General features: G+C 42.9%; 1 protein-coding gene across 3 annotated transcripts in view; it reads right to left on the reverse strand.

Annotated features, from left to right (window-relative positions):
- Positions 1-27,842, reverse strand: part of ptprsa (protein tyrosine phosphatase receptor type Sa) — a 260,511-nt gene that overhangs the window by 12,487 nt on the left and 220,182 nt on the right. For all 3 annotated transcript variants that reach the window (XM_050053955.1, XM_050053956.1, XM_050053954.1), the window contains 9 exons: positions 19,548-19,645; positions 16,634-16,757; positions 13,159-13,334; positions 10,856-10,975; positions 7,264-7,418; positions 6,081-6,366; positions 2,036-2,214; positions 1,498-1,624; positions 1,225-1,350 (listed from right to left, as the gene is read on the reverse strand). In XM_050053955.1, the coding sequence (XP_049909912.1) occupies positions 1,225-1,350; positions 1,498-1,624; positions 2,036-2,214; positions 6,081-6,366; positions 7,264-7,418; positions 10,856-10,975; positions 13,159-13,334; positions 16,634-16,757; positions 19,548-19,645 (1,391 nt within the window). The remainder of the gene's footprint in view (positions 1-1,224; positions 1,351-1,497; positions 1,625-2,035; positions 2,215-6,080; positions 6,367-7,263; positions 7,419-10,855; positions 10,976-13,158; positions 13,335-16,633; positions 16,758-19,547; positions 19,646-27,842) is intronic.

The raw sequence follows: 27,842 nt of genomic DNA on the forward strand, positions 1-27,842 counted from the left end.
GATGTTCAAAAGTGCTCACAACAATTCAAAACAAAAATACTGACAAAAACTTTAAGTTGAAATCAAGGTGTCGTGTTTTACTGGTTATATCTACACAACCAAGAAAAAGACACATACATTGTTTGCATCTCATTTTTATAATATATAACTACCCAGTTCATTCTGACCAAATGTTATAATTACTATTAGGGCTGGTGTGATAGGAGGTTTTCACTACACTATTGTCATGACCAAAACAGCTCATAATGACAAAATTAATGTGATATCTATAGAAAATTAGAATAAATAAATAAATGATAATTCTGTCAGGCAAGTTAATCTTTAACTATTGCACATTTTGTGTCTTTTTTTTGCAAATGAATTTCACTTAAAATTGTAAGGCAATAAAGACAGAGTCTGTAACCCTAACTGTATTAAAGTTTACAAAAAGAGCAATTACTCTTGATGGATAGTGAAAAGGCAACCGGATGGCGTTAGAGTAGGGAGACAAAGTGAGAACAGAAAAAAAAGTGAAAGATTTAAGAGGTGCTGGATTATTTACAAAATACTTTCATATGTGTATTTCTAATGTGGATTTTCTCTGGGTACTCCGGCTTCCTCCCACAGTCCAAAGACATGCCATCTAGGTTAATTGCTGACTCTAAATTGGCTGTAGGTGTGAATGTGAGTGTGAATGGTTGTCTCTATGTGTCAGCCCTGTGATAGACAGACTGACAAAGGACAAAGGGAAACACACAGGTATATATACACAGAAGACTAATCACAAGAACGAGACATGGCTGGAGTAGGAAGACATGGGCAAAAGGAGTGAAACCGGGATTGGCTGACAACAAGGGTGGAGCAGACAAGACTAATACAGAACAGGTGTGAAGGGAAGACTCAGGGAACAGAGACAACTTAACGAGACAGGTGTGGCAGAAAACAGGCCGGAAAACACACAAAGACAGGAAATGAGGAGAGAACCTCCAAAATAAAACAGGAAGCAGATTCAATATGAGCTAAACAACATGAAACAAGGAACACAAACAGAAAAACTCAGAAACAAAGTCCACAAGATAACAGAATATGAAACCAAAACCCAGGATCATGACACCATTACTGTCGATACCGTTATATATGTTTTTTTACTGTCTATGATTTTGTTGGTGTTACTTTGTTGGTCCCACCTCACAACCCTCTCAATCCACACTCAATCCACATCTAACACTCTCAGGTATGTCTTACCCTGGCGTCTGTGACCTTGAACTCTCGGAGGATGTACTGGGGCATGTTGTACTCCGCCATGGGATCAACCACAAAGTACTGATACCTGGCAGAGCGCTCCGCCGGCCAGTACTGGTGACATTTTTCCTGTTAGAGCAAATCAGTGGTCTCTGTTAATCTATATTCTGAAGATTTACTCGCACATTTCTTTCCTTTTCACTCTTTGAAACATTAATAAAGGTTAAAAAAATAACATAAATCAAATGTTTGTGTCTGTGTGTATTTATGTCTTACCCGTCCCATTTCTCTTAGTTTGGTCAACATGACTACAATAGTAGAATTGTTCTCCCAGAGCATTCTCCAGAAGTCTTCTGTGGTCTCTGCCAGAGGGCCCTGCGTGGCGATGTAGGCCTTCTGTTGCCTGCATACAGTGAAACCATGTTAAACCCAGTTATGTGTGGCTTGTGTAATTAATCTGTACTATTTTTAAAAGCACTGATGCAATTTCTGGGAACAATACTGACACCTGATACATCCTTGAAAAGGACTGAGTGATAGCTTTTAACAAGTACTACATTATCCTGGGGATTGTGAAGACGAAATGCAGTTTGCATTACGTATCTTTCATCACATCTAAATCATATCCCTGTTTCACTTAATTTGCTGTACTATCTCTTTACGAATGTATCATTAAGTTTAACCTCTAAGGAAGGAAAGTTTTAAATTATGTCTTGAATTATTAGAGATGTTTCCTGGCAATAGAAACCCCCCCAAAACAAAACAGTAATGGCATCATAATGCAAACACATCCTGCTGGCATGTGTTTGCCTACCTGTATCCATCAATGAAGCTGGAATTGATGTAGTCGGATCCTTCCAGGCCTCTGATTGGCTGCAGGCAGACACGCGTGGTCTCGTAGGGCATGATGTTGACCAGCCGATTCTTGAACTTGTTGCAGGGAAGGTTAGCACTGATGAAGCGCGACGTGTGGGCTTTGGAGTTGGCCAAACGCTGGAGGGGAAAGACGTAGGGATAGATGGAGGAACGGAGGGAAGGAATGCACAGAGTTAGGCAAGAAAAAAAAAACACAGAAGGAAAAAGATGTTGCACAGAAAGTGTGGAATGAAAGGTACGGAGGAGGAAAAAGATGAAAAGGGGATGAAAAGAAAGTAGTGTTGAGGGGAAGAGGGAATGAAATGGCAAAAGCCACGGTAGTTAGAAAGAAGGAAAGAAGAGACATGAAAAGCGGAGACAGAGGAAGGAAGAGCAGGAGAGGATGATAAAAGGAGGAGAGATGGGGAGATGAGGAGGGGGGGGGGCAGGTGCGGGACAGATAAAGAGAGGAGTATATCAATGACAGAAAGTAATAAAGCACACCCAATCTAATCTGCTTTGCCGATGATGACACAGCTTCAAAGGGACATTGTTTATCAAGAATATATTTATCGGAAAGCAATTCAAAAACTTTATCCCCTTCCGCAACTTGTGAGGTCCTGCAGGGTCAAATGCAACAATGGAAAATATGCCACACACCCAGACTAACAAGCCTCTGGATCAAGTCTGCACAAAACTAAAAACTCGTCTAAAAGTGGGTCACCAGTGCCTTTGATAATGGCAGTGTTGTATGTGTGCATAAAACGTAGACTCACAAAGGGATGCTCAGAAAACAAACACACACACAAACACACACACAGCATAATGATCAAAATGAAAAGCTGTACTGCTACATCATCATCGTCACAGGGACCTCAGTGTGAGTTTGTGGGTCAGCAAGTCTTATGATCGCCTCCTCTTGGCTTCAATGTCTCAACAAAGCGTCTATGTGTGTGTGGGTGTGTGTGCTTGCTTGTTAGAGTTTGCCTGCAAATGGAAGACACCCTAATCAGATTGTCTAGGGCCCCTTTCAGACAGAGAAAAGCGTGGTGAACTGAAGACACCAGCAGCATCGCAAGAGGGTGGAGAGAAAAAGATGAGTTTCCCCTTCCCTGACCCTACTAAAAAGTAGGCGGGGATGCAGTTCCTGGACTTCTTGTCTCTTAACAGTTGTCAAAATGCACAAAGTCAAAATGTTTCTCCTTGAAACTCAGTGTGAACAAGGCCTAAGTTATCATTTCTCTCTTCCCCATTAGAGCGTTGTCCTCTCTTTCACTCTAATTTCCCTATAGCGCCAGTACCTCTGTGTCAGTGGCTACTTGGAGTCCGTCCAGCCCTTCTCCCCCTCCCTTCCCTTCATCCCTTGCTACTGTCCTCCCTTTGATCTGTGTTTCACAAAGGCACCTGGAAAGGCTTGAGGTGGCCTGGCAGCGCTAAAGAGGCCCTCGGCTACGCCACCAAACACCGCAGAGGGTGCGGGGAACAGAGCCAAACCTGGCAACCTGTCATCTAACAGGGCGGAGAAGCACCTACTGTTGGGTACTCTCTGGTCACCGTTGCCAGTTCCTTTCCCATTTATAGTACAGTCTATCTTTTTGTTTGGAGGGTAAGAGCTGATGTACATTTGGGATGTTTCACCACAACAGGGATAATCATATTGGGTGTATGTCACAACATGGGGCTTACAAATCTGTGATTATCCTTATCCGAACCTGCCCCAGCCATAACCCTAACAAACAATTAAACAATACATGTTTAATAATGCTTATAATGCAGCTACAATGCCACACAATGCCTTCAGAAGTTTTTTTTGGTAAACTGTCACCATCAATTTTATTTAAAACCAAAGACCATCTTTGTCTTCTCGTTTGGATCCCAATTAAAACTCCGCTGCTGGGTTCCAAATCATTCTTTCGCTATTTCCCAGTAGCTCTTTGCTTTTGTTCATGGAATGATTTGTGTACTGCATGTTGCTGGATACTTTTCTTGGAAGTGTATTGTGTGCACAAGCGTCTTCTGTGCATAAATCTTTCCCCGAACATGCTTGTTATTCATGCACATATGCCAGAAAGCGCTAGTCTGACAACTCCATGACAAGTCCCTCTCCTCACTTCATTCTCCCCCCTGAACTCCGGTGAAACCCACCAGTCGCAGCTTAACTCCGCAAGACGCCGTCTCCCACCTGAGAACAACAATGCCCTCCCACCCGTCCCCATAGTGCAACATTCTGTCGAATCACTTCCTTAGTGCCAAGTTAGCATACAGTCGTCCCTTTGTTCATTAGCCAAACGTTCCTCCCTCCACTTGCCCTGCCATCCACCTCCATTTGTCATCATCAAGTATTAATTACTTAGCTCCACCACCCCTCTTCGCACACACCTCTCTTCTCTACCCTGACTGTAGCGTGGACATTATTAATCCCCGGTTGACTCCTGACGCCAGCTCAGCATTATCCTTGTTACAGATGGCGATGGAGATTCCATCACCGTTGTGCGCCAGTGAGTTAAAAAAAAAAGGTCGAAACACACCAGCACTATTATTGTTTCTTGGCAGGGGGGCCGTGTTGGTGAATGGCGATGGGAAGATGATGGATGATTTGAGAGTGAGGCTGTGTGCAATTCAAGGTCAGCAGATACTGACTGGAGTGTCTAAGCCGAGGTGAGTTTAGAAGTTGATGATTGTTAAGATCTCTAATGGAGATCTATGTAAACACCGTGCCTGGCTGTTTATCCTCACCAACTGCTTCGTCATGGATTTCTCTAAGGAAGCGTACACTCTTTCTTTCATAAACCTAAACTCAAATCCCTGCTGCTTCCAGCCAAAATGTTTTGTCTTGTGCCTGCTAGATTAAACACAATTTCTTTTCTTACGCATATTATTCCAAATCCTCCAAAATGTACGTTGGGGCCGTGCAATGAAGGGCTTCATTATTGCCATTTTCTAGCTTCGAAAATATAATAATGCAGTGAGTATCTAAGTGATTAAGCCATTGAAGTGAAACTCAAGAAAGTAGAAGAGATATGCTGTCTAGTTCATCTCAGATCTTGGGCAGCATGTAGAGCATACACTGACAAATAGCTGCCATGTAAATAAGGCTGCTGTTCTATACTCTACTTACCTGGGGCTGGAAGGTACTACATCTTCAAGGAAAGTGTCTCAAATCCTTAACTCTTCAAACTCACTGTGTTATACACTTGTTTCCAACATGTCTGAACGAAACAACCAACCTGCCTCTCCTTTAACTCCTAACTCAGTTTGCTTGAGCAATAAGGATTTTCTGTAAACTGCATCTTCACTTGACTGAAATGTTATTCTCCCAGTTCCTCCAATCAGCTACAGTAATCATCCATAATACGCCTTCCCCAGTCTCCCCATTTAGGATCACAGTTTCTCGCAAGAAGCGCGTTTGTTATTCAAGAACCACTGTATGTTTTGTTTGGGTATCAGAAATGCATGATCATAAATCAAAAAGCCATTACTGCAACCAGCAATTAAGCACACAGCAAATAATGATGAGGAGCAAAAAATACAAAAGGCGAAGAAATTGAATTTGCATCCAAAATAACTTCTTGGAAGATAAAACTGGCAGCGAGCCTCATTTAAAAGGCTTACATTTGCTGACGATAAGGTGATAGAACTTTGTGGTTTATGGCCAAAGTTGATAGAGTTCAAAGAGTGAAAAGTTAATAGAGACACTGATCTAACATGTCTGCTGTTGCTGATCTGAATAGCATATTATTTGTAACCATCTTGGCTGCAGGTCAGCTTAGTCTGTGAGGTGAGTTTTTGAGCTGTACATTTTAATTGGTACCTTTTAATTGGTAAATACTGCTTGTCCCATAATTTAAATGTCAAACCCCGGTAATGGTTAATCTGAAACACTTTGTCAAACACAGACATGATTTTCCGACTGAAAACAGTAAAGAGATAGAGCTTAATCTCTGCATAAAAGCCCATAATTTCAGTTAGACCATGTTATTAGAAAATTGTTCCACTTCCTGTACCTTGAACTCTAGCTCCATGCCAGTTACGTGCTCGCCGCTCTCCACCTGGGCCAGCTTCTGGATGTAGGAGTAGAGGCTCCGGGCAGCCACTTCAGTGTTGCCACAGGCCACCGCCTCCAGCAGTGCATCGTGAATGAAGCTGTACTGGTCCTCCGTCTGCACCATGTAATTCCGCTGCGAGCGCATCAGCGTCACATGGCCGTAAATGTCGACCGTCTTCTCGTGCTTGATGCGCTCAAGCATGGCGTCGATGACGATAAAGCAACCTGTCCGGCCGACACCCGCACTACAGGAGGAGGGAAGGGAATGAAAAGAAAGAGAAATGCTAGATTTAGGAGGTGTGTTTAATGAAAAATAATATCTCTCCTGCATTTATTTCTAGGGTTTTATCCTCTCAGGGTGCTGTGTGTGTAATTTACAGTTATTCTCACTCCTAACGATTAAAAGAATTAAAAGATTATGCTTGTCAAGTAAGGCTTGTAGATTTGTTGTGGCATCACATTTTAAATAATTGAGATCGAGAGGAAAACAGAGAGATATAGTGAAAGCTTGAGAGGGAATGGAGAAACAACTAAAAATGACAGATAGAACAACAAGAGGACAGTGATGGAGACTGAGCGAAGCAAGCTGTCAAATTTCAGCTCTATTGTGTAGTGCTTTGGACTCAGCGAAGTCTTCTTATCTTGACAAAAAGGAAGGTTTCAATTTGAATAAGCCATTTGAGAAATATCGCTTGTAAAAGGAGGAAGGGCTAAGGAGCAAAAAGGGAGAAGCAAAAAAGATGGGAAGGGATTACTGTGAGGCTTTTCACAGAGAGGGAAAAAAGAGACAGAGGTGGAGAGCATAAAAGCACAGAAAAAAAGGGGATGCCTTAAAAAGAAAGATGATGTGACCAATGGAGAAAAGAAAAAAGATGAAGGATCGGGTAAAGAAAGAGAGCGTGTGTTTGTATAATGTGTGTTATGCAATGTATAATAGCAGTCACACAGGAGCTCTGCCATTTTGTTGTTCCACGTGTAGGGCTAGGCTTCATTTTAGTGGCATGGAGCTAACCACAGGGGGACATAAAACTGTCCCACTTTGGCATGGAAATTCCAGTTTGCATAAAAGTTTAAAAACACTTTGGATCCCAGAACAACAGAAGTATTTTAACCAACCCTAACAACAAAACATTGCTACTGACCTGCAGTGGGCGATGATGGGTCCGGCGTCAGGCGGGTTACAGGTCTTAACCCTACGGAGGAAGGCCAAGAAGGGGGTCGGGTACTCTGGTACTCCATGGTCAGGCCACGCTGTGAACTGAAACTGACGAACCTCCCGCTTCTCACTGGAGCCATTCTGGAAAGAACAGAGAGAGGTGGGGTTGGATGCAGTGGTTGAGTTTTGTTTGGAGCGACTGACCAACTGGTTTTATTTGTGTCATAACAAAAATAAACCAAATCATATTGTGTTTGCTGCTTTGGCTGCATGGCTGTTATACACATGGCATTTTTTAAGGCATTTAAGGTGTATTGTATGATGAGTGTGACACTATGACTCAAAACAAAGATCTCTTAAAGCGTTAAAGGTCCGGTGTGTAGGATTTAGGGGCATCTAATAGCAGAAATGGTATGTAATATGCAGAATTATGTTTTCATCAGTGTATAAATTCCTGAAAATAAGAATAGTTGTGTTTTCGGTAGCTTAGAATGAGCCATTTATATCACCATATTAGGGCTGGGTGATAGACCTCAATCAACATCACAATTAATTAAACATTTTACCTCAATTACGAATAATAAACGCCCATTTTGATTTGTTTTTTTGCTCAACTATTTTTATCTAATGAAAGAGTATATATATTATCTTGTGATTTTAAAATTATTGAAGGAAACACATAGTTGAACTGTTAATGGTTATTTATTGAATATTTCAATATTTTGAATATTGTGTAGCCTTTGTAAATGCTTGTGTTATTGATTGCTGCTTTGTGGAGGCACTTGTTGCTGGGTTTTCGTCAGTCTCTTCCTTTTTTTAAGCCGTGCGCTGTTTTGTAAGGTGATTGTGCTCCAACTGCTAAAATATATGGCTGGTATTACCTTCAGTCGCTGAAACAGTTTTTCTGCAGTGTTTACATTCAATTTCTTTCTGTTCAGTGTCATCTTCACAAAAGTTAAAATGTCTCCAAACGACGGACACGGCATTTCTGTTTGGTAAAAGTTAGTCAAGTTGCTCAGTTGGCTCGGTGTTTGAGTTCTCCATGTTGCTTCCAGGTCGCGGACTGGACGGGGCGGAGTCACGTGACTACACATTCAGTAGTATGTTTTTAAAGGGACACACATACAGCGGGGAAGGTATTTACAGAATGTAAAAGCAAAAAACGAAATTACCAACATGAGCAAGATTATGTTGGTTTGAGGTTCTGAATGTCGGTTTCAATTAATTGCCCAGCCCTACAACATATTATGAGGATTCTCTTCCAGAGAGTCCGCCATGTTGTTTCTACAGTACATAGAACTGAAAAATAACTGGCTCTAGATAGGACCATTTGTGTTTTTGGGTTGGCCACTATAGTTCTCCAACACATTTGACACACAGGAGAATTTTCAGTTCTGGAACCTCACCACTAGATGCCACTAAAGCCTACGCACTGGACCTTTAATATCTCCTACACGGAAAAACAAATTCTTATGTGTACACAGGCAGATGTCTCGGTTTGCACAAGTAATCCTCCTTATAAATTTGTGAAATTGATGCACATGCCTACTAACAAGGTCGATATGGTTGCGCATAGGACTGAGATAAGTGTAGCCATATTTTAATGGAATATCATGTTTTGAATCAGTGAAAAAAACTGTAATAAAATTCACATCGTAACCTATATGAATGAGCCACTGCTGCTGCGCTCTCTGAAATCTGAAAGCTACAGATTTTCAAGGGTTTCAAACTTAAAATAGATCGAGTGCATAATTTTCCTTTGGGATGCTGATCAGATGGACTTATAATATACTAAGTACAATCATTTCTATACTGAACCGTGCAGGTATTATATCTTCTTGCTCTCATATTGCTGCTGCTCAGAACATCTACAGATACATGCAGCAAACACCCACATTACACAGCCGTCTGTCAGCTCCCGCCTCAAACTCAACGCTTGACGCATCAAAGATACAAGCTGGGATCCAGAGGAAGGTTTTTGAGGAGGATAAGAAGAGAGAGAGAGAGAGAGAGGGAGAGAGAGAGAAAAAATCTCCCTTGCATCTTTCTGTCCTCCTCTCCTCTCAGAAGATCCTCTAATGGAGGTACTGTTTGCATTTCAATGCGGTGTTTCTGCTTCCCTGACAGAGGGAATTTTTCCCTTGCTGAATAAATGAATAAATGAGTGTGGTAATTAAAAGCAAACTGACCTAAATCTTATTTCTCTTTATTTTCTTTTGGACATTCCCTGTTTCTGCAGTTGAGGCAGGCTGAATGGATATGGTTGGTGCTTGGCTGCTGGTTTTATTTAAATGTCTTTTTTTTTTTTTTGGTTAAGGATTTATCAGCAGACACAATTCCAAACCACTGCAGGACATGCATACATATGGATAAGTACCACGGTGGCTGCTTTGTAGATGCACTGTGTGTATGTTTGTGTCAGTGTACCGCCAGCTTGTGCTACCTTATACTTCACACAAATTCAACACAGCATTTTTTCCCCCCTCAGAGATATAAAGTGAAAACAGCTCAGTGAGAAATCACAGCAATGGCTGCAGTTATGAGAAGGAAGGAGACGATAGATAGAGAAAGAATCCTATCGGTGGGTTTGATGGAGGCTGAGAGCAGCAGAATGTAAATGGCCCTGAATGTCAACCAGCGAGCTTTAAAGCACCGTGGCTGCTGATACGTTGCTATCTTTGCCGTCACTGGTTTGCCTTGGTGCTCATTGTTCCGCTGACACTCCTACAAAGTCAGCTGTGACTTAGGCGTGGGGCTACCACTTTTTGCATGACCACAAGACGTGTGAGTCTGCGACTGAGAGTGAGTCTGCATGTAAATGTGCCGGTGTTCCTTTTTGTTTTCTTTTCTGACTCTTCTTTTCTGTGTGTGAGCGTCTGTCCGTGTGTATGCTAATGCATATTATTCATGTCTGCAGGTGTGTATCTGTGTGTGGCATCACATCTACGCATGAGTGTCAGAGGTATGAATGGTTGTGAACGGGTGTGCACGTGAGATTGCATGTGCGGATGCGTCATTTTAAGAACGTTTTCATCTGTGTGCAGACTCTGTAGCTGCCTGTGTGTTTCACTGTTAAATTTTGTGTGTGTGCATGTGTGTGGGCATAGAAGCATGAGAGCAGTCTGCCAATTATGTATATTGAGTTTCTCTTCTGCTCACTTTACCTAAGTGCTCCAATTTGGCAGACGCACATAAACAGATGATCTATTGAGGAGGGAGAGAGCCGAACAAGGTAAAAGGGGCGGACTGGAAGGACAATGCAGACAAAGGGTAATGTATGAAATATATAAGATACCAGTTTATGCAATCATTTTTGTTGCCTATGCAAACTTTATATATATATATATATTTTTTTACAACATGTGATAGGTGAATAGGCCCTTTGTTTACAGGAAAGACATTTAATGTGTTGTTCATGGTCGTCCAACTTGATAGTAAATATAATATTGTCTTTGCTCAGGCGTCCACTTCAGAATTCTTTGCATGTCCTTGGTGGTTTGTTACAGTGTCGCTGTGAAAGAGCAAAGCTGTGGTGTACATATGTGTGTGGGAGGTGGTATAGAGTGTAATCATCCTACCTTGTGCAAGGAGAAAGTGCGGACACAGAAAGTAGCCAGTTCTATAGTGTCCAACAGGGTCACTTGGGTCATACCATAGGTTTCTGTGCCACGACTGGGCCAGTACTGGTCACACTTAATCTGAAAGCGAGACAGAAAGAGAGAGAGACAGATCTATGTGACATTCTATTAAAAGGTGTCTCCACATAAAGGGAGGAGTACAGGAAATTTCAAACCATGCTCGTTTCGACATAATAACATGCACTCAAACACCGCTCATAAAGCAAGCCCTCCTGTGGATTAAAACCGCAGGTGGTGTTGACAGAAACTACAGGGTAGCTTTTCTCTATTTCATATCTGAGAAACAACACTATGCAGGCTGAACAGATGTAACCACAAGTGTCACAGCAACTTCATTCTTTCAGCTTAACTTCAGTACCCGCACACAAATCCTGCGTACAGCCTTCCCTATGTCTAAAATGTTTACTGGCAATGCAGAGTGCAGGACTGTAATTAAAATTTAGGAAACAACTACTTCGCAATCAATTCTTAATTCAGTTGTGTCAAAATAAAAGCCTGGTAAAGTGGTTTTATTTCAGGTCCTCACATAAAATAACTCATTCTTCTGAATGCTTTGCTAGGAGTAAAATGTCTCATCAAATCCTGATTGGGTATCTAATGTTTTCAGCTCCTTTTCATCCCATGGCTCTACAGTATATGTGGAAACACAACACCTGCTTCCCCCCATCCCTCCTCTGTCAGCTCACTTAATAAAGATTCATTCAATATGGGGTGTGACGCGCCGGCGGACATCAGATGAGAAGTGACAGCCAGCGAGGGAGATGCACTGCGCTCCAGCTTTCTCTCCCATTTCCTGCTCAAGCTGACACTCAAGTTCTACCGCCCGCTAATCCTGATCACGTTTGACAGGAGTGGACCGCGCATGTCGGGATGGGGGATAGGTAAACAATTGAAAAGGGATAGAGGGAGCGAAAATGAGCGGAGACACCTGGGCCGAGTGAGCCTGATGTTGACACAGGTTCGAGTTGACAGGTTGAAACATCGTGGTTGGCTTTTTGACATTTAGACACGTCCACTCCTTGATAGCGAAGGATACAGTCTTTCTAGATCCATCCTCAGGGTGTACTCGCACCATTTGCCTTTATTTTATTTCATTTTTTCGAAGCGCTCACCTGCATTTTCAGCTCATAATTTAGAAAAATGGGTCATATGACAGGCACTTTGTTTGCGTAACGACTACCTGTCACTACGGGCAAACAGAACTGATATCTAACTGTCAAACAGCTAAGAGACTTCCTTAACAGAGCCAGCGCGCTTTCGACTGATTCACTATGCAAGCTGCCAATTTTTCTAAAACATTTTCCATTTTTAAACTGATAGTTTGTGGCTGTAAAGTGCTGCTGCTGTGCTGTCTTCCTGCTATGAATCTTTCTGATTTTTGCTAGAGATAGTTGGCTTACAAAAAAGTCTGCACATCACAGGCACAACTCAAAATAGATGGATGTTCGTTACCAAGGAAAGTGTTCATTTCCATCTCCAGGCTGAGCCCCTTTCCAAAGACTACAATATACACTTCCTGCACACCTGGTGGCCACTTCCCATGGACATACATCTATTAAAAGACAGAGATAAAAGTGGCCTAGTGTGATCACACCCTGACATCTCACTCCTCCCTCCTGGGACGAAGCCACTGTGCTCTCCTTGCACTTTTTCCTCTAACTTCCACTATCAACAGATGGTCGTGGGAGGCACTGGTCACAAGTACCGCAAAAACTCTGTGGCACTCTGTTGCTTAAAATTTAATTTTAGCTTCCTGCACTGTGCACTCCGAGCGCTAAAACTTGCTAAGCTCTCGGTACTGTGGGGAACATGCAACAGCTTGTCGTTTTCACTGCAAATAAAGAGAGAAGCGAGAGCCAAGACACTCCCAGTGGATACGCAGCCTACCTTTATCAGATGCACAGATAGACCGTCTCTGATTTAACTCTATTTTATCGCTCTCCCCTGCTGCTTTCACACCCCATTCAAATTTCTACACTTCTCCAAAAGCAATCCATCTCAAGAAAATGAAGTCTCATTACCTACCGATGACGTTCAGGTGTGAACTGGGAAATCATTGCAGAGCTGAGCCATTTAAGCAGCTGGTTCTTGTACTTGGTCTTGAGAACCACAGATTCATTTTAAGGTTTATTTAAAAGACACATTTTTAAGGTGGTTTGGGATGTCACTGGAGGGAACTTTAAAAACAAAGCTGCAAAAAACAGTGCCCAGCAACCATACAAAAATCATTTAGGTGGACTTACCCGTGACTTCTCCTCCAGCCTGGTCATCATGACCACAGTGGCTGCTCTCTGCTCCCACACCATCCTCCAGAAGTCCCCGAATGTCTCTGGTAGTGGACCCTGGGTGGCGATGTAGGCATTCTGCTTTCTGTAGCCATCAATGTAGTTGGCATTGATATAGTCGCTACCTGTGATACCTAAATAAAGACCACAGCAAAAGATAAATATTAAGAGATTGAACATTCTACCTTTTATGATTTTTTTTCTCTTATAATCCATTTTCTCCCTTAATCTATCTGACTTTTTTATTATTTTACTCTACTCATTATTTGCACCCTTTGTTTAGTGCCATCTGCCTTGACAATTCCCAGTTTTTCACACACACACTAACCCTGTTTCCCAATCAATGAAGGTGTCAAGATTCTAGATTGGAAAGAAAGAAAGCAAGTAAATTGCTTACATAATGAGTTCTCGCACCTCTTATTGTTGAAACAAGTGAAAATTGGCTTAGATCTGTGAAAATTTTTGAATTGTCCAGAGAGCAGTGGCAATGCCTTAAGATATGGCCGACTGTATTACCGGATAGAACTTAGTGCTTCTATTGAAAATAAAATTTGAAGACATAATAAAAGATTAAATGAGATTTTAAAACAGTCTCACAGCCTTTCGCCCCCTCTGCTACAGCAAAGCTGAAGGAAACCTCAGTTTGAATGGATTTAAATGCAGCAAAAGCCTCACAGTCACAACTTCCTGTACTGCCTGTTCTGTCATGTTCTTTTTCTACCTCTGCTGTTCTGCCTAGGTTTTCTGTAGATATGTCGTAGCAGCCTACATCTGATTTACCACCACCACAGATGGAGCGTGCTTGTAGATGGAGGATAGCGAGGAGTAAATCAGCCACTCAGCCGCCACAGCCGGGAGGTACATCCAACTACCATCCCTGTCAGCCAGCCACCATGCTCCGTTGCACACCGGTCCACTAAATCTAGCCGTAAGGTACGCCTCCACATTGCGGGGTAGACAAATGTGTACTGGAAACATTTTAATGACAAGGATGGCGTATATAGCACTTGTAAGCTCTATCGCAAAATCCTGCTTCCACTGACTGCATGTAAGTATTCTGTGGCATCCTTAAATGTGTCTGCAGCTAACACAACACTTCAAAGCTACAATCTGCAGTTCACAGCAGGGATTGCTCATGATACCAAGTGGCATAGCTGTGTAACTATGACACAAGCCTCTAGTCTGATCATGTGCGGTGCAAAACTGTCATTAACCTCAGATGTCAGGGAATCAGGGTGTTGTGGTGATGTTAACTGTCCTGCATCCAAAGAGTCAAAGGCCCTGTTTACACCTGGTATTAATATAAGTCGTGGGTGATCGGATCGCAAGTGGACAGCTCTCAGTACAGGTGTGAATGCACCACATGCATCCTTAATGTGTCTTGAGATCTAATCGCTTAGGCCACATATGGTCTGCGCCACATATGGCCACATTCTTTCAACAGTGTGTATGCTAATGTGTCCCGGGCCACATTAACGACCGCCTACGAAGCTGACATCCTGGCTTATCGACTCCCCGCCAGTAGACCTAGCACTGAAGAGACCCTCCCCTGAGCTGCTCTCCTCCTAGCGAACGGTCAGTTCAACATCTGCCTGGTTGGCACAAGCTAGCACATCAACAGCTGTTAAACAGTTCCCACAGAATCACACTGACGCCAAAACGACTGTTTTTAAACCTGGTAATGACTGTTAGGTAATAGCTAACAGTGCTAACAGTGAGCCTTGTTCCTGTATGTGCACGAGCGGGCTGTCACCGGTGAGTCAATGGAACGACAAACCTCTCACTGGTTAAAAACAATGAAACATTTTGCCTTTGCAAACGGTAATTGTGTATATGTTTATTTGCATGTAGAGCGGGAAAGTGAGATCCGATTTCAAGTTCATTCGAGACACTTCTGGAGACACATTCTGACAAACTTCGAGCTGTCCACTTGTGATCAGATCACCCAAGACGCTTGTTAATACCAGGTATAAACAAGCATCTTCAGGCTGGGTGCAGAATCACGACAGGCTCACACATTTGAAGTTGTTCTACAAAAAGGATTTCAGCCAAAATGTTGCAAATGGAAACGGGATAATCTGCGATTAGAGTGTGTCTAACACCGAGCATCTGACAGTGATAAGACAGAACATCACCCATCTTCATTTAACCAACTTCTACAATCCTGTCAGTTGAAAAGAGGCTCCAGTGTGGCAGCATCTGTGTTGGTAGAGTCACGTCTCTTTGACTGACGTCTCCTCACTCAAGCGACAAACAATGAAACACTCCACTGGGCTAATTTAAGAGAGGAGACGCAGTGAGGACAACAATAGAGTAAAAGAGGGGAGAGAAAGACAGAGAGAAGACCAGCAAAAAAGACCAGAAAGAGCGAGAGAGAGAGAGTTGGGGGGAAAGAACAAAGGAGAAACGAGCAGAAAAAAATAAATAATAAAAGAATGAAAATAAGGAAAAAAGAAAGAAAAGGAGAGGCAAATGTCATTAAAACGGATACCACGTCGCACAATCCGACTGTGGTGCCTTGGCTTTAGTCATAGCTAAGTGAACAGAGAATGGCGGCGTGCATGAATTGTTCTACTGCTGCGACTAATGGCAAAATCACTGCAGTGTAAAATAGAAATTTCAGACTTGATTAATTTATGTATTTATGGACGAGGCATTTTTTCCCTGGGATAATTTTGTTATGCATGTTGTCGCACCCTCAAATTGGCCTGACTATTGCGAGATGTCGAAATCTAGTCGGAGCAGTTAGCTCACACAAAAGGAGAGTACTGTGGAGTGGGGAGTTTGGCACTACACTGAGGAGTCTGGAGCTCTTCTGGTGATGCAATGCCAGAACAATGTCAGCGGTGAAGGGTGACTACCTCTGACAATGTCCCTTGAGATTTAGGAGTCAGGGGAAGAGTTTTTCTGGCTCCGAGATTCTCAGTACTCTGTCTGTGGGCAGTTAGAGGGAAGTCACGAGAGTGGGGCAGATCGGATGAGACAAATGGGACAGTGGAAACACTGGTTAAATTCCTGGGTCACTCTGAGTGTGAGATCTGACTGAGTGCCGGGTCTGAAGATGAGATGAAACAAGTCCTTGCCTAACCCCCCAAAATATTATGATTCCATGAACTGCTTAGCTTCAAGCTGAGATGAGACTAGTGCGCTGTTTAGCCTCCACCAAAATACAGTTTCGGTCTTGTGAAATTCAGACCAGTCTTGTGTATTTATTCTTCTTGTCTTAATGACGTCATTGTATTTAATGTCTTCTATCCTGCACTGCTATTCACTGTTCCAGTTTAGATCTCGGTCCGGTCTATCCAGTAAAAATTCCTAATCGCTTAAACTGACTCTGTAATTATGAAGATTTCCCAAATGTTTTTCAAGAAGCTGAGCTAATGTCTGCTGTGGTGTACTGTGGGTGCAGAGTGTGAGGCCTGGTGAGCCTTACCTTCGATGGGAGCCAGGATGACTCGAGAGTGGTCATAGGCGATGACGTTGGCGTAACGATTTTTGGGCTTGTTCACCTCCAGGTTGGAATGTTCCCAGGTGAACTGCTGGCCTGGATCGATAGACTGACGGAGGGGGGGGCAGAGACAGGCAAAACATGCACACACAAAGAAGAAATCAGAAGAGCCTTGGGAGGAGCTGAGCAATAACAATACGACCTGAATGTTATCAAAGAAAGGCGAGAGGGAGGGGGAGAGATTGAGAGGGTGATTTCCCCAAAGGAAAAAAAAAAAAAAAAAAAAGAACACGGTATCATGAAAATCTGCTCACTGCCTGGTTTAAATACTCACAGCAGCTGCACACAGTACTTTATCAAGATCATTAATGTAGCGGGTGCATAATGGCAAATAACAATATTGATGAAGGAAGCAGCTCTCCCCTTCGAGGGGAGGGCGTGGAGCAGGGCCCGATACTTGGGCGGAAGACGAATTCAGCCGTGTCTTTAAAACAAGAATTCCAGATAAATATTCTGTTTCCTTGTCAGGATAATTAAGTATTCCATTACATTTGGTTGTTTGCTTATAGGCGTCTGGCGCTCTGTTGGTGTGGGGACGGAGGCTTGAAGGTTATTTGCAGTTGGGGCTCCAGCATGTATAGTGGGGGGCTGCAGACAGAGACCGAAGCTGAATGAAGTCCAACTGGAAACCTGATGTAACAATTTCCATGCAATCATTACAGCAATCAGAGCTTCCATCTGTTTATTTCTTTCTTTCTGCCCTCTCGTCTCTATCCCTCGTTCTTTGTCCCCGTTTTCCTTATCTGCATCTCTCCATCTTCAAAGTCCTCCACTTTTTTTTTGTCCACATTTCTTTCGCTCTTTATCTCTTTCTCCATCTCCTGTCCCCTTTCTGATGTTTACACTCCCTCTCTTGCAGCCACCCTCCAGCTATTTTCCCTTTCTTTCAAGATTACCTTAAGGCTGAATGTGTGTGTTTGTGTGTGTGTGTGTGTGTGTGTGTGTGTGTGTGTGTGTGCATATAAAAGATTGGGGTCAGTTCCCAGAAAAAAACCCTCAATTCAAAAATTGGAAACCACATCTGTGTAGTCCAAACTTGAATCATTTTTTAATAAATTAGATTTAGGATGCCAGTATTGCAAAAGTCCATATTCATATTCTACAACGGCTACAATTTCTCCCCCTTCTTCCTCTTTATGATCCACGATGACACGTTTGAAGAGGAACGACAACTCCTGTCAAGAAGGCAGGCTCCGTAGGACGTGGCTCCTAACTGCCTCACAGAAGATATATAACAAACTCTATGGCTTCAATATCGTCAGGTAAAGACTGTGGCTGCCTTTTCATTGCCGTTTGTGTGTCAGATTATCTCCTCTTCATCTCCGCTCTCCAGCTGAGATGCCCTGCTCCCTCTCTCTCTCCCCTCACTGAATCCTCATCATTAAGCAAGCCTCCCCACCTCATCTCTCTCCCCTCTTCCCTCCATTTTTCCTCCACCCTCACATCCCGCCTGGCTAAAAACCAATCAGTCAAAGCCCCGTAGAGCTGCGCTTGGCAAGCCAGGGCGCCCGGACGAGCAGCCATTCATCAAGAAAATAACAAAATTAAAATTACACTTCTCTATTTAATTTGGTCATTTATTTTTCCTGGGGGGTGGTTTTGTGAAGGGGCAGGGGGGACAGAGAGAGTGAAAAAGACAGAGTGGGAGAAGAGACGAACGGGCGGTTTAATGTTCTCTCAAAGCCAAGTAATTAGAAGTTGTGGTTGTAGCAAAGCGTCAACTTTGGCATCACGTCTCCCGTCTCTCTTCCCACCCCGAATGGAACAAGCTTGTCCATTTGGTACATAGCCCGGATGTGGATTTATGAATAATAGATACCCAAGAAATACTGGATCGCTATGAGAAGTCATTATCCACCAACATCCACCGGCAGGCATGATGACAGCAATCTATGCTTGGTGTACCTGCTTCCTACCTTAGCCCGGCGTGCAGCGAGGTGACAGGCACAGTGATTTAGGAACGGCGAGGAGGGGATATTGCTTGTATGCAAACGAGAGCTGATTCAGCACTCCTGATTTCTAATCAACTCTGGTGTCATTTATAACCGCCGCGGTCTCAGAGCTCAGACAGCTCAGTTACCCCCTCTACACACGCACACACACACAAATGTGCTATGTTAACGCCAGTGTGCTTTTCCCCAAAAACACATTAGTGGAGTTGTGCGTACACCAGACTATATCTCCATTTTTTAGAAGAACGTTTTTGCTGAGCTTATGGAGCCATAACATTTTCTTTAGTAACCTTCAATCTGTAATTCCTGGTGTTCAAAATAGGTAAAGGTTTAATTTTTCAAATAGATTTAACTCCATCAAGTACTTCTATTTTTTCCTCAGTTGAATGCAGTTAACCCTATTTTGTAAGTAAGCAGCCACATTTTGAAAGTCACAAAAAGGACATGTTTCATTTCACAGCAGAAATATTCAACTTCTTTTTCCTCTCTCTCCTGCTTCCTGGTGTAGGACTGGATGCATTACACTGGAATGATTCTGTTATTTAGCAGAGAATTTGAGGAAATTGCATCTGGGAGTTCAGGAGTTGCAACAACCCGCCAAGGGAAATTTTTTATGTAATTGAAATGACAATTGTCTTGCTTTGCCATGCTGAGGCTGCAAATATATCTGAGGAAATGAGCGGCTGACAACAACAGATATTTCATAATTGCTCAAGCATCAGCAGCTGCACTATTGTGGACAAGCAAGAGGAAAAAAAAAGACTTGAAAGGTAAGAACCAGCCGATTCCCTTGAGCGGAAGAAGGGACTCTTGTGTTCCCTTCCAGTGAAAACACAATCAGACAGAAATCAATGCTCTGGAGAAACTTTGACCCTTGGCCCGCTCACCTCATATTCCTGGGAGAGCTTGAGGTTGTCGTTGGCTTTGAGAAGCTCCGTGTGTTCGGCCAGCTCTGAGATAGGGATGGGAGGATGATTCATCATACCTGCTCGCCAAAAAATCGAGAGAGAAATTCCACACAGGGGGAAGAGAGGACAGAAAGTTTATTAGTACAGCAGACAGGACACACATGTTCCAAACTTTCAAATCACACAACACGTAGTTTATGGGTGAGAGTTTGTTGCTTACATAACAATGGGAGTTTGGGTTATAGTGGTGAGGAAGCTTGTGCAGAACATGGTGAATGTCACACACACGGACATATATAGACTGGTGATGTTATATGCACTTCATTGGACCAGGCCAGAGCTCAAAAACAGCTAGGGTTTGTTGAGCAGGGCTGATTGATTATTTGCCAAAAAAAGCTGGAAGCATACACCCACAGAGCAAATTGTATTAATTCCCACAATGGTCATGATGCTGACATGATAGACAGGCCAACGGGACCAGTGTTGCTGAGTGTAGCAAGAGGAAAAACATCTGGAGGCATCGATATTTTTTAATAGCTCGGGAAATTAGTTTAAAATGACACAAGATGAAAAATGTACGTTTTTGATGGTGAAATCACAGACAAAAAACACAACAGCCCTTTTTACTCTTTGAATCACCGGAATGCTTATGTTGACGAAAATCCCTTGTTCTCCTCATTGAAGATAATCAAAAGTAAAATTTGCTTTCAGCATGGCAAAAAAAGAGGAGAATTCTGGATCACTGGCAAAGCAACTTTCAAAAGGACCTATGTCTTGAAGGATGGTTTTACTTAGTTATTTCTCATTACCTATGCATGAAAACTATATGTCATTATTTTCAAGATTTAAACTTACTCAAAGCACCATCCTCTATCAAAAAGGAAGATGAGAGAGAAGCTATGAAACAGCTCCCCGATGCAGATCAGACCTAACATATCCCACAGGGATGCCGTACGGCTCTATCCTTTATCTGTAATGCTCTTGTTGTGCTGTGCTGTTAGCATGGAGACAATTTTGACTGTTGCCTCTATAAAAAGGCTTATTCCATAACAGAGCCCTGACCTGGGGGCTCGTGGGAAGGGAGGTGGGGAGGGGGTAAGGAGGTTTAGGAGTGTGAGTGATGCTGAGTGACACAGTGAGCTGCTCCATTCCAGCCAGCCGGTGCAAAGCAAGCAAGCTGCTGTTTCGACCCTTCCCTCCATCTGCTGATTCCCTAAAGTAAGTGAACACTGGCTCTAAGATGAACACCCCTAACCTTCCGAAAGCACAAACTCTCAGTTGCATGTCCACTATGTTGTCTTCAGTCATTTATTGTGAGGAATTCCAAGAACGAAGTAGCTTTTCAGTTGGGTGGCAAAATTGTGAGATTTTTTTTTTTTTTGGCGTGCTCCAATATCCACTGAATATTGCGTAGCTGCTGCTACAATATTATCAGCACTGCTGTGCACTCCAGTCGCTAATCCATTTAGGAGCATAATGCTGAGGCCATGTAATGGAATATGGAGCAGCCATAGATTGTGGCTGTGTCCCTGCATGCAGATCGGCAATACTTAACGCTTTCATATTGTTAGTAAAAGGTCTCTCTTCCTGCTGGGTGACGAGGTCAAAAGTCGACGAAATGTAGAAATCTCCTCATAAAAAAAAAAAAAAAAGTTACCGAGGCTTAATTGGGCGTGAAAATCGGCATAATCACATTAACCATCCTTAATTTCCCTTTTCGCACAATGCTTAAGATCCCCCTCCCCCAATGTCAAGGGGGTCACTGATGTTTGGGCTGCTTTTGTTGCGCTTAAGAGAGGGGAGCCCAACTCTGTGCGCTGACAGTCTTCATTAGTGATGGTAATTTATTTTACACTGACAGAACAATGCAGCGGTGTCAATTACATGAAGATTAACAAAGATTACAATGCATATATGAGACAAATGGAGTTGACACCAGATGCCGTGACATCCTCCGGAAAATGAACGGACACACTGCATTAACAGCCGACTCGACAAACACTCGTGCCCTTCTTAATGATCATCACCATTTAAATGATGTTTACTGAATTAATCTTTTAAAGCCTGTGTTAAATATCTTTAAAAGAAACTCAAACAAAACACTGCAAGGGTAACAGGAGATCTCAAATTATATCACCACATTTGGACATAGCTGTATTTCTTTATTCAGACTTGGGTTTCTCAATGAGCCGACAGAGCGTGCAGACCGCGGTGCCATCGTTTGAGAATGAGACAGAGTTATTAATCACATCTGGTGCTGGAATTCATTGAGACGAGCATCAAGAAACAGAGGGAATATTGCAAATTGAATTTGGTTGTCAGTTTACTCGCCTCAAATTCAAAGGGAAAAGGTATCAGGAAAAATATGAGTGCAATAAGTAAATGCGTATGCAAATGAGGGGGCCTCACTTCTCCTTGAGAGAACAAGAGTGGGTTGTTTGAGGCGAGATCAAAGAATGTTTGGTGTGTATGTGCGTGGTTGTACGGTTTTACTCTGCGTGTCTCTGTGTGTGTTTGGGAGTGAGTTGCTGATATACTCAAACTCCATCAATTCCTTACAGTTTGTGTTTACTCCCCACATTACTGTCTGCATGTATAAGTACCTGGTACAGCTGGAGAGCTATATCAGGACAAAGTGTTTACATATACACCCAAATAAAGCATGATGCCCTGCCAGTGGGGTAGGCTGAGGGTTATACATACTAGTGTTTGTTTACTCCCTCAAACTTTGGTAGAAGGTTTTGAGAAACTTGCTTGAAAATAATTTGAATCCTCAAAACTGCAAGATGCTTAAATCCAATATTTTACCTTTATTCTACCTCTGCCAACATAACGCTATACATCTATAAATTGTCATGTTTTCAAGGATGAACCTCACAGCTAAACCAATCTGTTTGTGCATCCATTTCTCTCTTTCCCTGTGCACTTTCCCACCCTCCCTCATCCATTTGTTTTGTTCTCAAGACAAATGAGTCGATCGCGCCTGATTTGTTCTCTTATTCATTTTGTCATTTACACACCACACGGCACATTGCAGTGTTCATCTAAGAAAAGATTTACTTTCAAAACTGGGTGTTTTGCCGTGACCTGTACTCGAGCAAAGTCGCTCAAGGACAAATTCTTGTTATTCCCTACCCCCACTCCAAAGCTCTCATCCTACTCTTCAGCACCCCCCACCCCTTCACCCACGGCTTTTTACTATCCACGTACAGACTCTTCCATTTTTTTTCACCGCAATCAACAGCGTGATCAATGAACACAGAAAAACAAACTAGCGTCTAATTACACATTTCCAATCTCCCGATCCGCAGTCGATGCGCCTGAGAAATATAATGATTCTTTTTGATAAGCCAAAGCAGTCTCTCTCTCGAAAAGCCTATTTGTGATGTTGCGTATTTCCATATAAAAGGGAAGAAGTCTGTCTGTGGGTAAGCAAAGAAAATAAAGCGGGGAAAAAGGGGGAAGAGGAAAACCAGAAACTCTGCTTTTCCTCCCAGATGATCCTTTTGCAGTGAGCAGGGAGAGGGGGTGATCAAATGTCGAGCCATTGTTTGCCACTGCTTTAATTAATTCTGCTCGTTATCTCCGAGCGCAGAAAAGACCCCGTTACTTCAGAATGGAAATGGAGCAGTGGTGGTGAAGGAGGAGGAGGAAGGGGAAGGGATACCAACAACAAGGAGGTGAGGAAGGGGAGGCAGAAATTGTACTCCTGTAAAAAAAATCATGAACAAAAAACACCTCTCAACCATCTCTACATCAGCAGAAGTGATCGCACAGGTTATTTATGCATGGTGGATTAATGCACAGCCAACAGCCCAAGTGAATATCGTGACTGACATCCAATTAAAGAAAAAAAATACAGCCCAGTATACCAATAGAAACCAACATCAAATTAATTAGTGCTAAAATTTTTGCTGCATAATGTGAAAAAACAAACAAATGCAAATTATGTATTTGTAAATGGAGGCAAGCGTGCTTGGAAAAAAAAAAAAAAAGATAAAGAAAGCTGGTACGCAAATGCTAAAAGCATAGAGACTAACTTTCATAGTCAAAATCTGCTTCACTCTGAGGGCTGCTTAGACCAGAATCTGTAAAGAACAGCAAACATAAGGGAAATGGTTTTAAAAGGCTTTAATGCAAAAGAAAATGCTATGTAAAAAAGAAAACATAAAAGTGTGCAAAATGATAAATGGCCAAGAAGTAAAACCAACAGCATTTTTTTAACAGTAATTCAGCATCAGTAAACTCAGGCCCTTCTCACGGAGGCCTGAATGACAGACTTGAGGCCAGACTGCCAGACAGACGTGGAAAAGTAGGCCAAACATTTTCAGATCAGATCAGATCAGCTACAGTCCTCCTCAGGAGCAGACTGGTTAGCCATGGGCATCAGCCTCTGATTCCCCTGCTGAGAAAACCCTTCTGCCAAGCCCCATATCAACGGTCATAGAGATCAGGGATAAGAAAATTGATTTGCTATCTCTAAGCTTTCATAAACACCACTTGGAAGGGCCCATTGACAGCAATGAGAAATAGACAGAGAGGGGAAAAACCAGCTTATGTTTCCTGGTGAAAACTGAGTCTGAAAGGTTTCTTTGTCAGCGGCTTGGTGCTGAGGCATCGGGAGTGAAAGGTGTGGAAAAGTGTCCGCATTCTTGGCTGACAGCTGCGGAGCCACAGCTGATGGGAGTCGGAGCTCTGAGGAGCGCGGCGATGGTTCAAAGTCTTATTTGCTCCAGAGGAGAAGTCCTCTGAGGCCGCAGCCAGCGACGCCATGTCCTGGTAGGCTCAGGTCATCTCAGCTGTTCAAGCAGAAAGGAGCCATCTGTGCCAACGTTAACTGGACATGTGGCCAAGAGATTCAGTCTGATGGGGTGCTGCCAACCTGCCCATCAAGTGACGCGAAATACATTTTGCCCGTGTTTGAAAGCTGAAATCAGATCAACGGGGGTTGCTCAGTGATGAAAGAAGAATCACATCACCCAAAGATGGCAACTTTGATTTCAAAGAAAACAGCTCATTTGTTCCAGAGCATTAACAAAAAAATTAGACATGGAAGGCAAGGAAATGTGATTTGCAGGCAAAATGAAAAAAAAGGAAATTTGTTTTTCAAAAAGAAATCTCTTTTACCAAAAAAAAATCTGGCCTAAAAAATAAAACACCTCTTTGATATTGTAGAAAGGCAGGTAAGTCATCAATCCCAGCCGGGAGCCAAAATGAAAGGAAGGGATAAAGACAAACACTAACATCATTAGGATGTACGTCAAACCTAAAAACCCTGCAAAGCTCAGTCCTGCAGAGTAAAAGTTGCTAAACAGTGGTTTACCTTACACTGACGTCTTCGCGAGAGGACGTCAGGCCGGTGGCGCCAAATGAGCGTGGAGAGATGAAGACATCGAACATCCCCCTCTCCCTAATTGATTTGTGACAATGACTAATTAAACATAGCAGGGGGGGCTCAGATCCACTGTCTCCAAACGTCATTCATCACAGCAGGAGGGAGGTACAGGCGTGTCTGATTACGTTTATGTGTAAGTGTGTGCTGCGTGTGTGTTTCGACAGAGGTGTTGGCGAGGAGGAGGGCACGGTCGCTGCTGTAATCTGGAGAAACAAGTAGGCTGCTGATGCATGCGAGCGATTGGCTAGTGTCCGTGGGTTTCGCAAGTGCGTGACGCTGTCTGCAAGAAAATGTTTGATTTTTACATGCTTAAATGTGGAAGTCGCTTCTTCTGACAGAATTATGGGGGCGTGAAGTGCCATATGCGATGCTGTATCGGAGGGGGGAGATAAAGAGAAACACAGATGGAGACGGCATAAATAGAAAATATATCAAGAGATATGTTGAAGAGTAAACCCAGAGTGAAACTCAGTTCACCTGTCTTTTAATTTGCAGGAGGAGAGTTTTTTTTTTCTTCTTCTATTTTTTGCCTGAACAGAAATGATGTGAATTCACATTAGCGCAGCGGCGAATGTCAAACTGATGATGTGAAGGCAGGGTTCTGAGATAAGATATATTGCAGGTGGTAATTGTCGTGATGATCGTTACAGTTTTCCAGCTTTTCAACTGCGAACTGCTAACGAAATGAGAACCATAGGGAAACGGGAAATATTGGAAAAGAGTGAGTGCTTATAGCAAAAAAGGGGGGCTTGGTTGGACATAAACAGTAGATATCCACTGAGTCGTGCTGCTTCATTACTTTGGCCCCATTTGACAATTAAACCCCAGGCACCGATGAAGATAATGACAAAACGAGCCGCTCTGCACCCCAAGGAGTTATGGGATGTCACTGTGTGGCTGTCACATGACCTACAGGCTTTAAAGCACACGCACACACACACACACACACACACACACACACACACACAACATACACACTCTCTCTGAAACGCATTAGCCAAGCTTAGCTTATAGGAAGCCTAATCAAAAACATATTTTTTGTTCCCCAGCACTAGGGGTCACTGAGCACACATTGCCGATGCTGCATATGCTCTGCTGGATAGAAGAGGCCTTGGATAAGTGCGCTGTGAGTATGCTCATTTGAACAATGGTCGCTATTAGCTGATGGGGATGTTCACAAATGCTCACCGGCCCACTTAATTGGGCTAAAATGTCCATTCAAATTAAATTCCCCCGGTGCGGAGATAACGACATCGCCCAATTCTGCGGAACAGCGACAGGGCAGTCGAATGAGAATGCTTGTCATATATAAAGAGAAGTCTCAGCGTGTATTGGTGAATGTTATGTAAAAGAGAGATTGTAACAAGAGTTTCTATTATTTAAGGAACAGAGGAGGACAGCTGAGGGCAGAAGTGCAAAGTGCTGGAAGTCATTGGGACAAATGGCAGGAATGGCCATTATAACCTTGCCATTACAGATCCACTGATAGGGCTGTGAACACCAGGTGAGATAAAGACGAGGGGTAAATTGAACTTCCACATTTCTGTGCGTGAGCAGGTTTGCGCATCTTCTTTCATCCTCGTGTCTTTCCTCTTCTCAGATGTAAAGATGTCAGGTTTTTTTTTTTTCCAAGGTACAAACTCCAGGCTCCCAAAGAAGCTGAAGAGAAACGCTCCATTTTGAAATCTGAGCCTTTTGATGGAGCAGAGACTGGCCGTGGATGACAGATGGATCGCTGAGAGACAACTAGGCTAGGAGACAGAGAGGCGGGAGGCAGCAAAAAAAAAGGGAGAAGAAACGAGGGAACACACGGAAAGAGAGTGGATGTGTTTATTCCATCTCTGGAGGATGTTCTCCTCAAAATGCACGTCTCATTCTTCTGTCAAATAAACTACTTGAGGGAAGAATACGATCTAAACCATCGAGTGGAAAACTCACAATAATCCATGATGCTTAGCTAGAGGTGACTAATATGACTGCCATCAGATTTGTTTTCACTTTCTTTCACTGAAACCTCTAATCTGGCAGGATGATACATTTCCAAAACTGGGAACATGCTCACTTGTTCATCCATGTGACTTTCTGAAAATGGCTCGTAATGAAGCATTAGGAATTCAAATACAACAACCTCAAGAAAGCAAATTTTGCTCCACCGAGATTCAGATCAATGACAACAAACTGTAGAGGCCACCATAGCTTATATCACAGACGGCTAAATAACAGAGACAGACCGATAATGGGTCTGAGAAGGAGGAGGTTGGAAGATGGAGAAGCCTTGGAGAATGAGTTTGGGATTGAATGCGCTCTGTTGTTAACACCAGGCTTTAGCTCGGATGAACACCAGATGGAAAGTGAGACAAAAGGGAAAAGCAGGTAAGAACCAAGGAGATCTTCAAAACAAGATTTGTTTCCAGGGTAAAAACATTACGTCCAACAACAGACATCACTTTCTAACTATCTGTTATCGTTACATGGGGACAGGGCCGACATGTAGATATGACTGCAGGTAGTTATGAAGGCACATGATGTCAAACAGAATGACGTGGGAGCACTTCATGGACATCATTCATGCTGCAGCGTAAATTGAACTTGAAGTTGCATCATTTGTGGATAGTTAATCTCTGTGTAGGCTGTGTGCATGTGTGTGTGCCAATGTTACAATCCGCCATCACTACACATCTAAGTTATGTGTGTGTATTAAAACACATAACTGCACGCATGTTTCGTCTTACAGGAATGAAAAGTTTTCACTGAATATTCTGGTGTCAAGAAGGAAGGTCTTCTGCAGGTGTCTTCATTTGCCCATATATTACAGTGGTTGGCCAATTTGAGCTTTTGACAGCCAGTAATGGTATTGAGGGATTAGCGCAGCTGCTAAT

The sequence above is a fragment of the Epinephelus moara genome, chromosome 10 (assembly GCF_006386435.1).
Source record: "Epinephelus moara isolate mb chromosome 10, YSFRI_EMoa_1.0, whole genome shotgun sequence".
Taxonomy (NCBI): Eukaryota; Metazoa; Chordata; class Actinopteri; order Perciformes; family Serranidae; genus Epinephelus; species Epinephelus moara.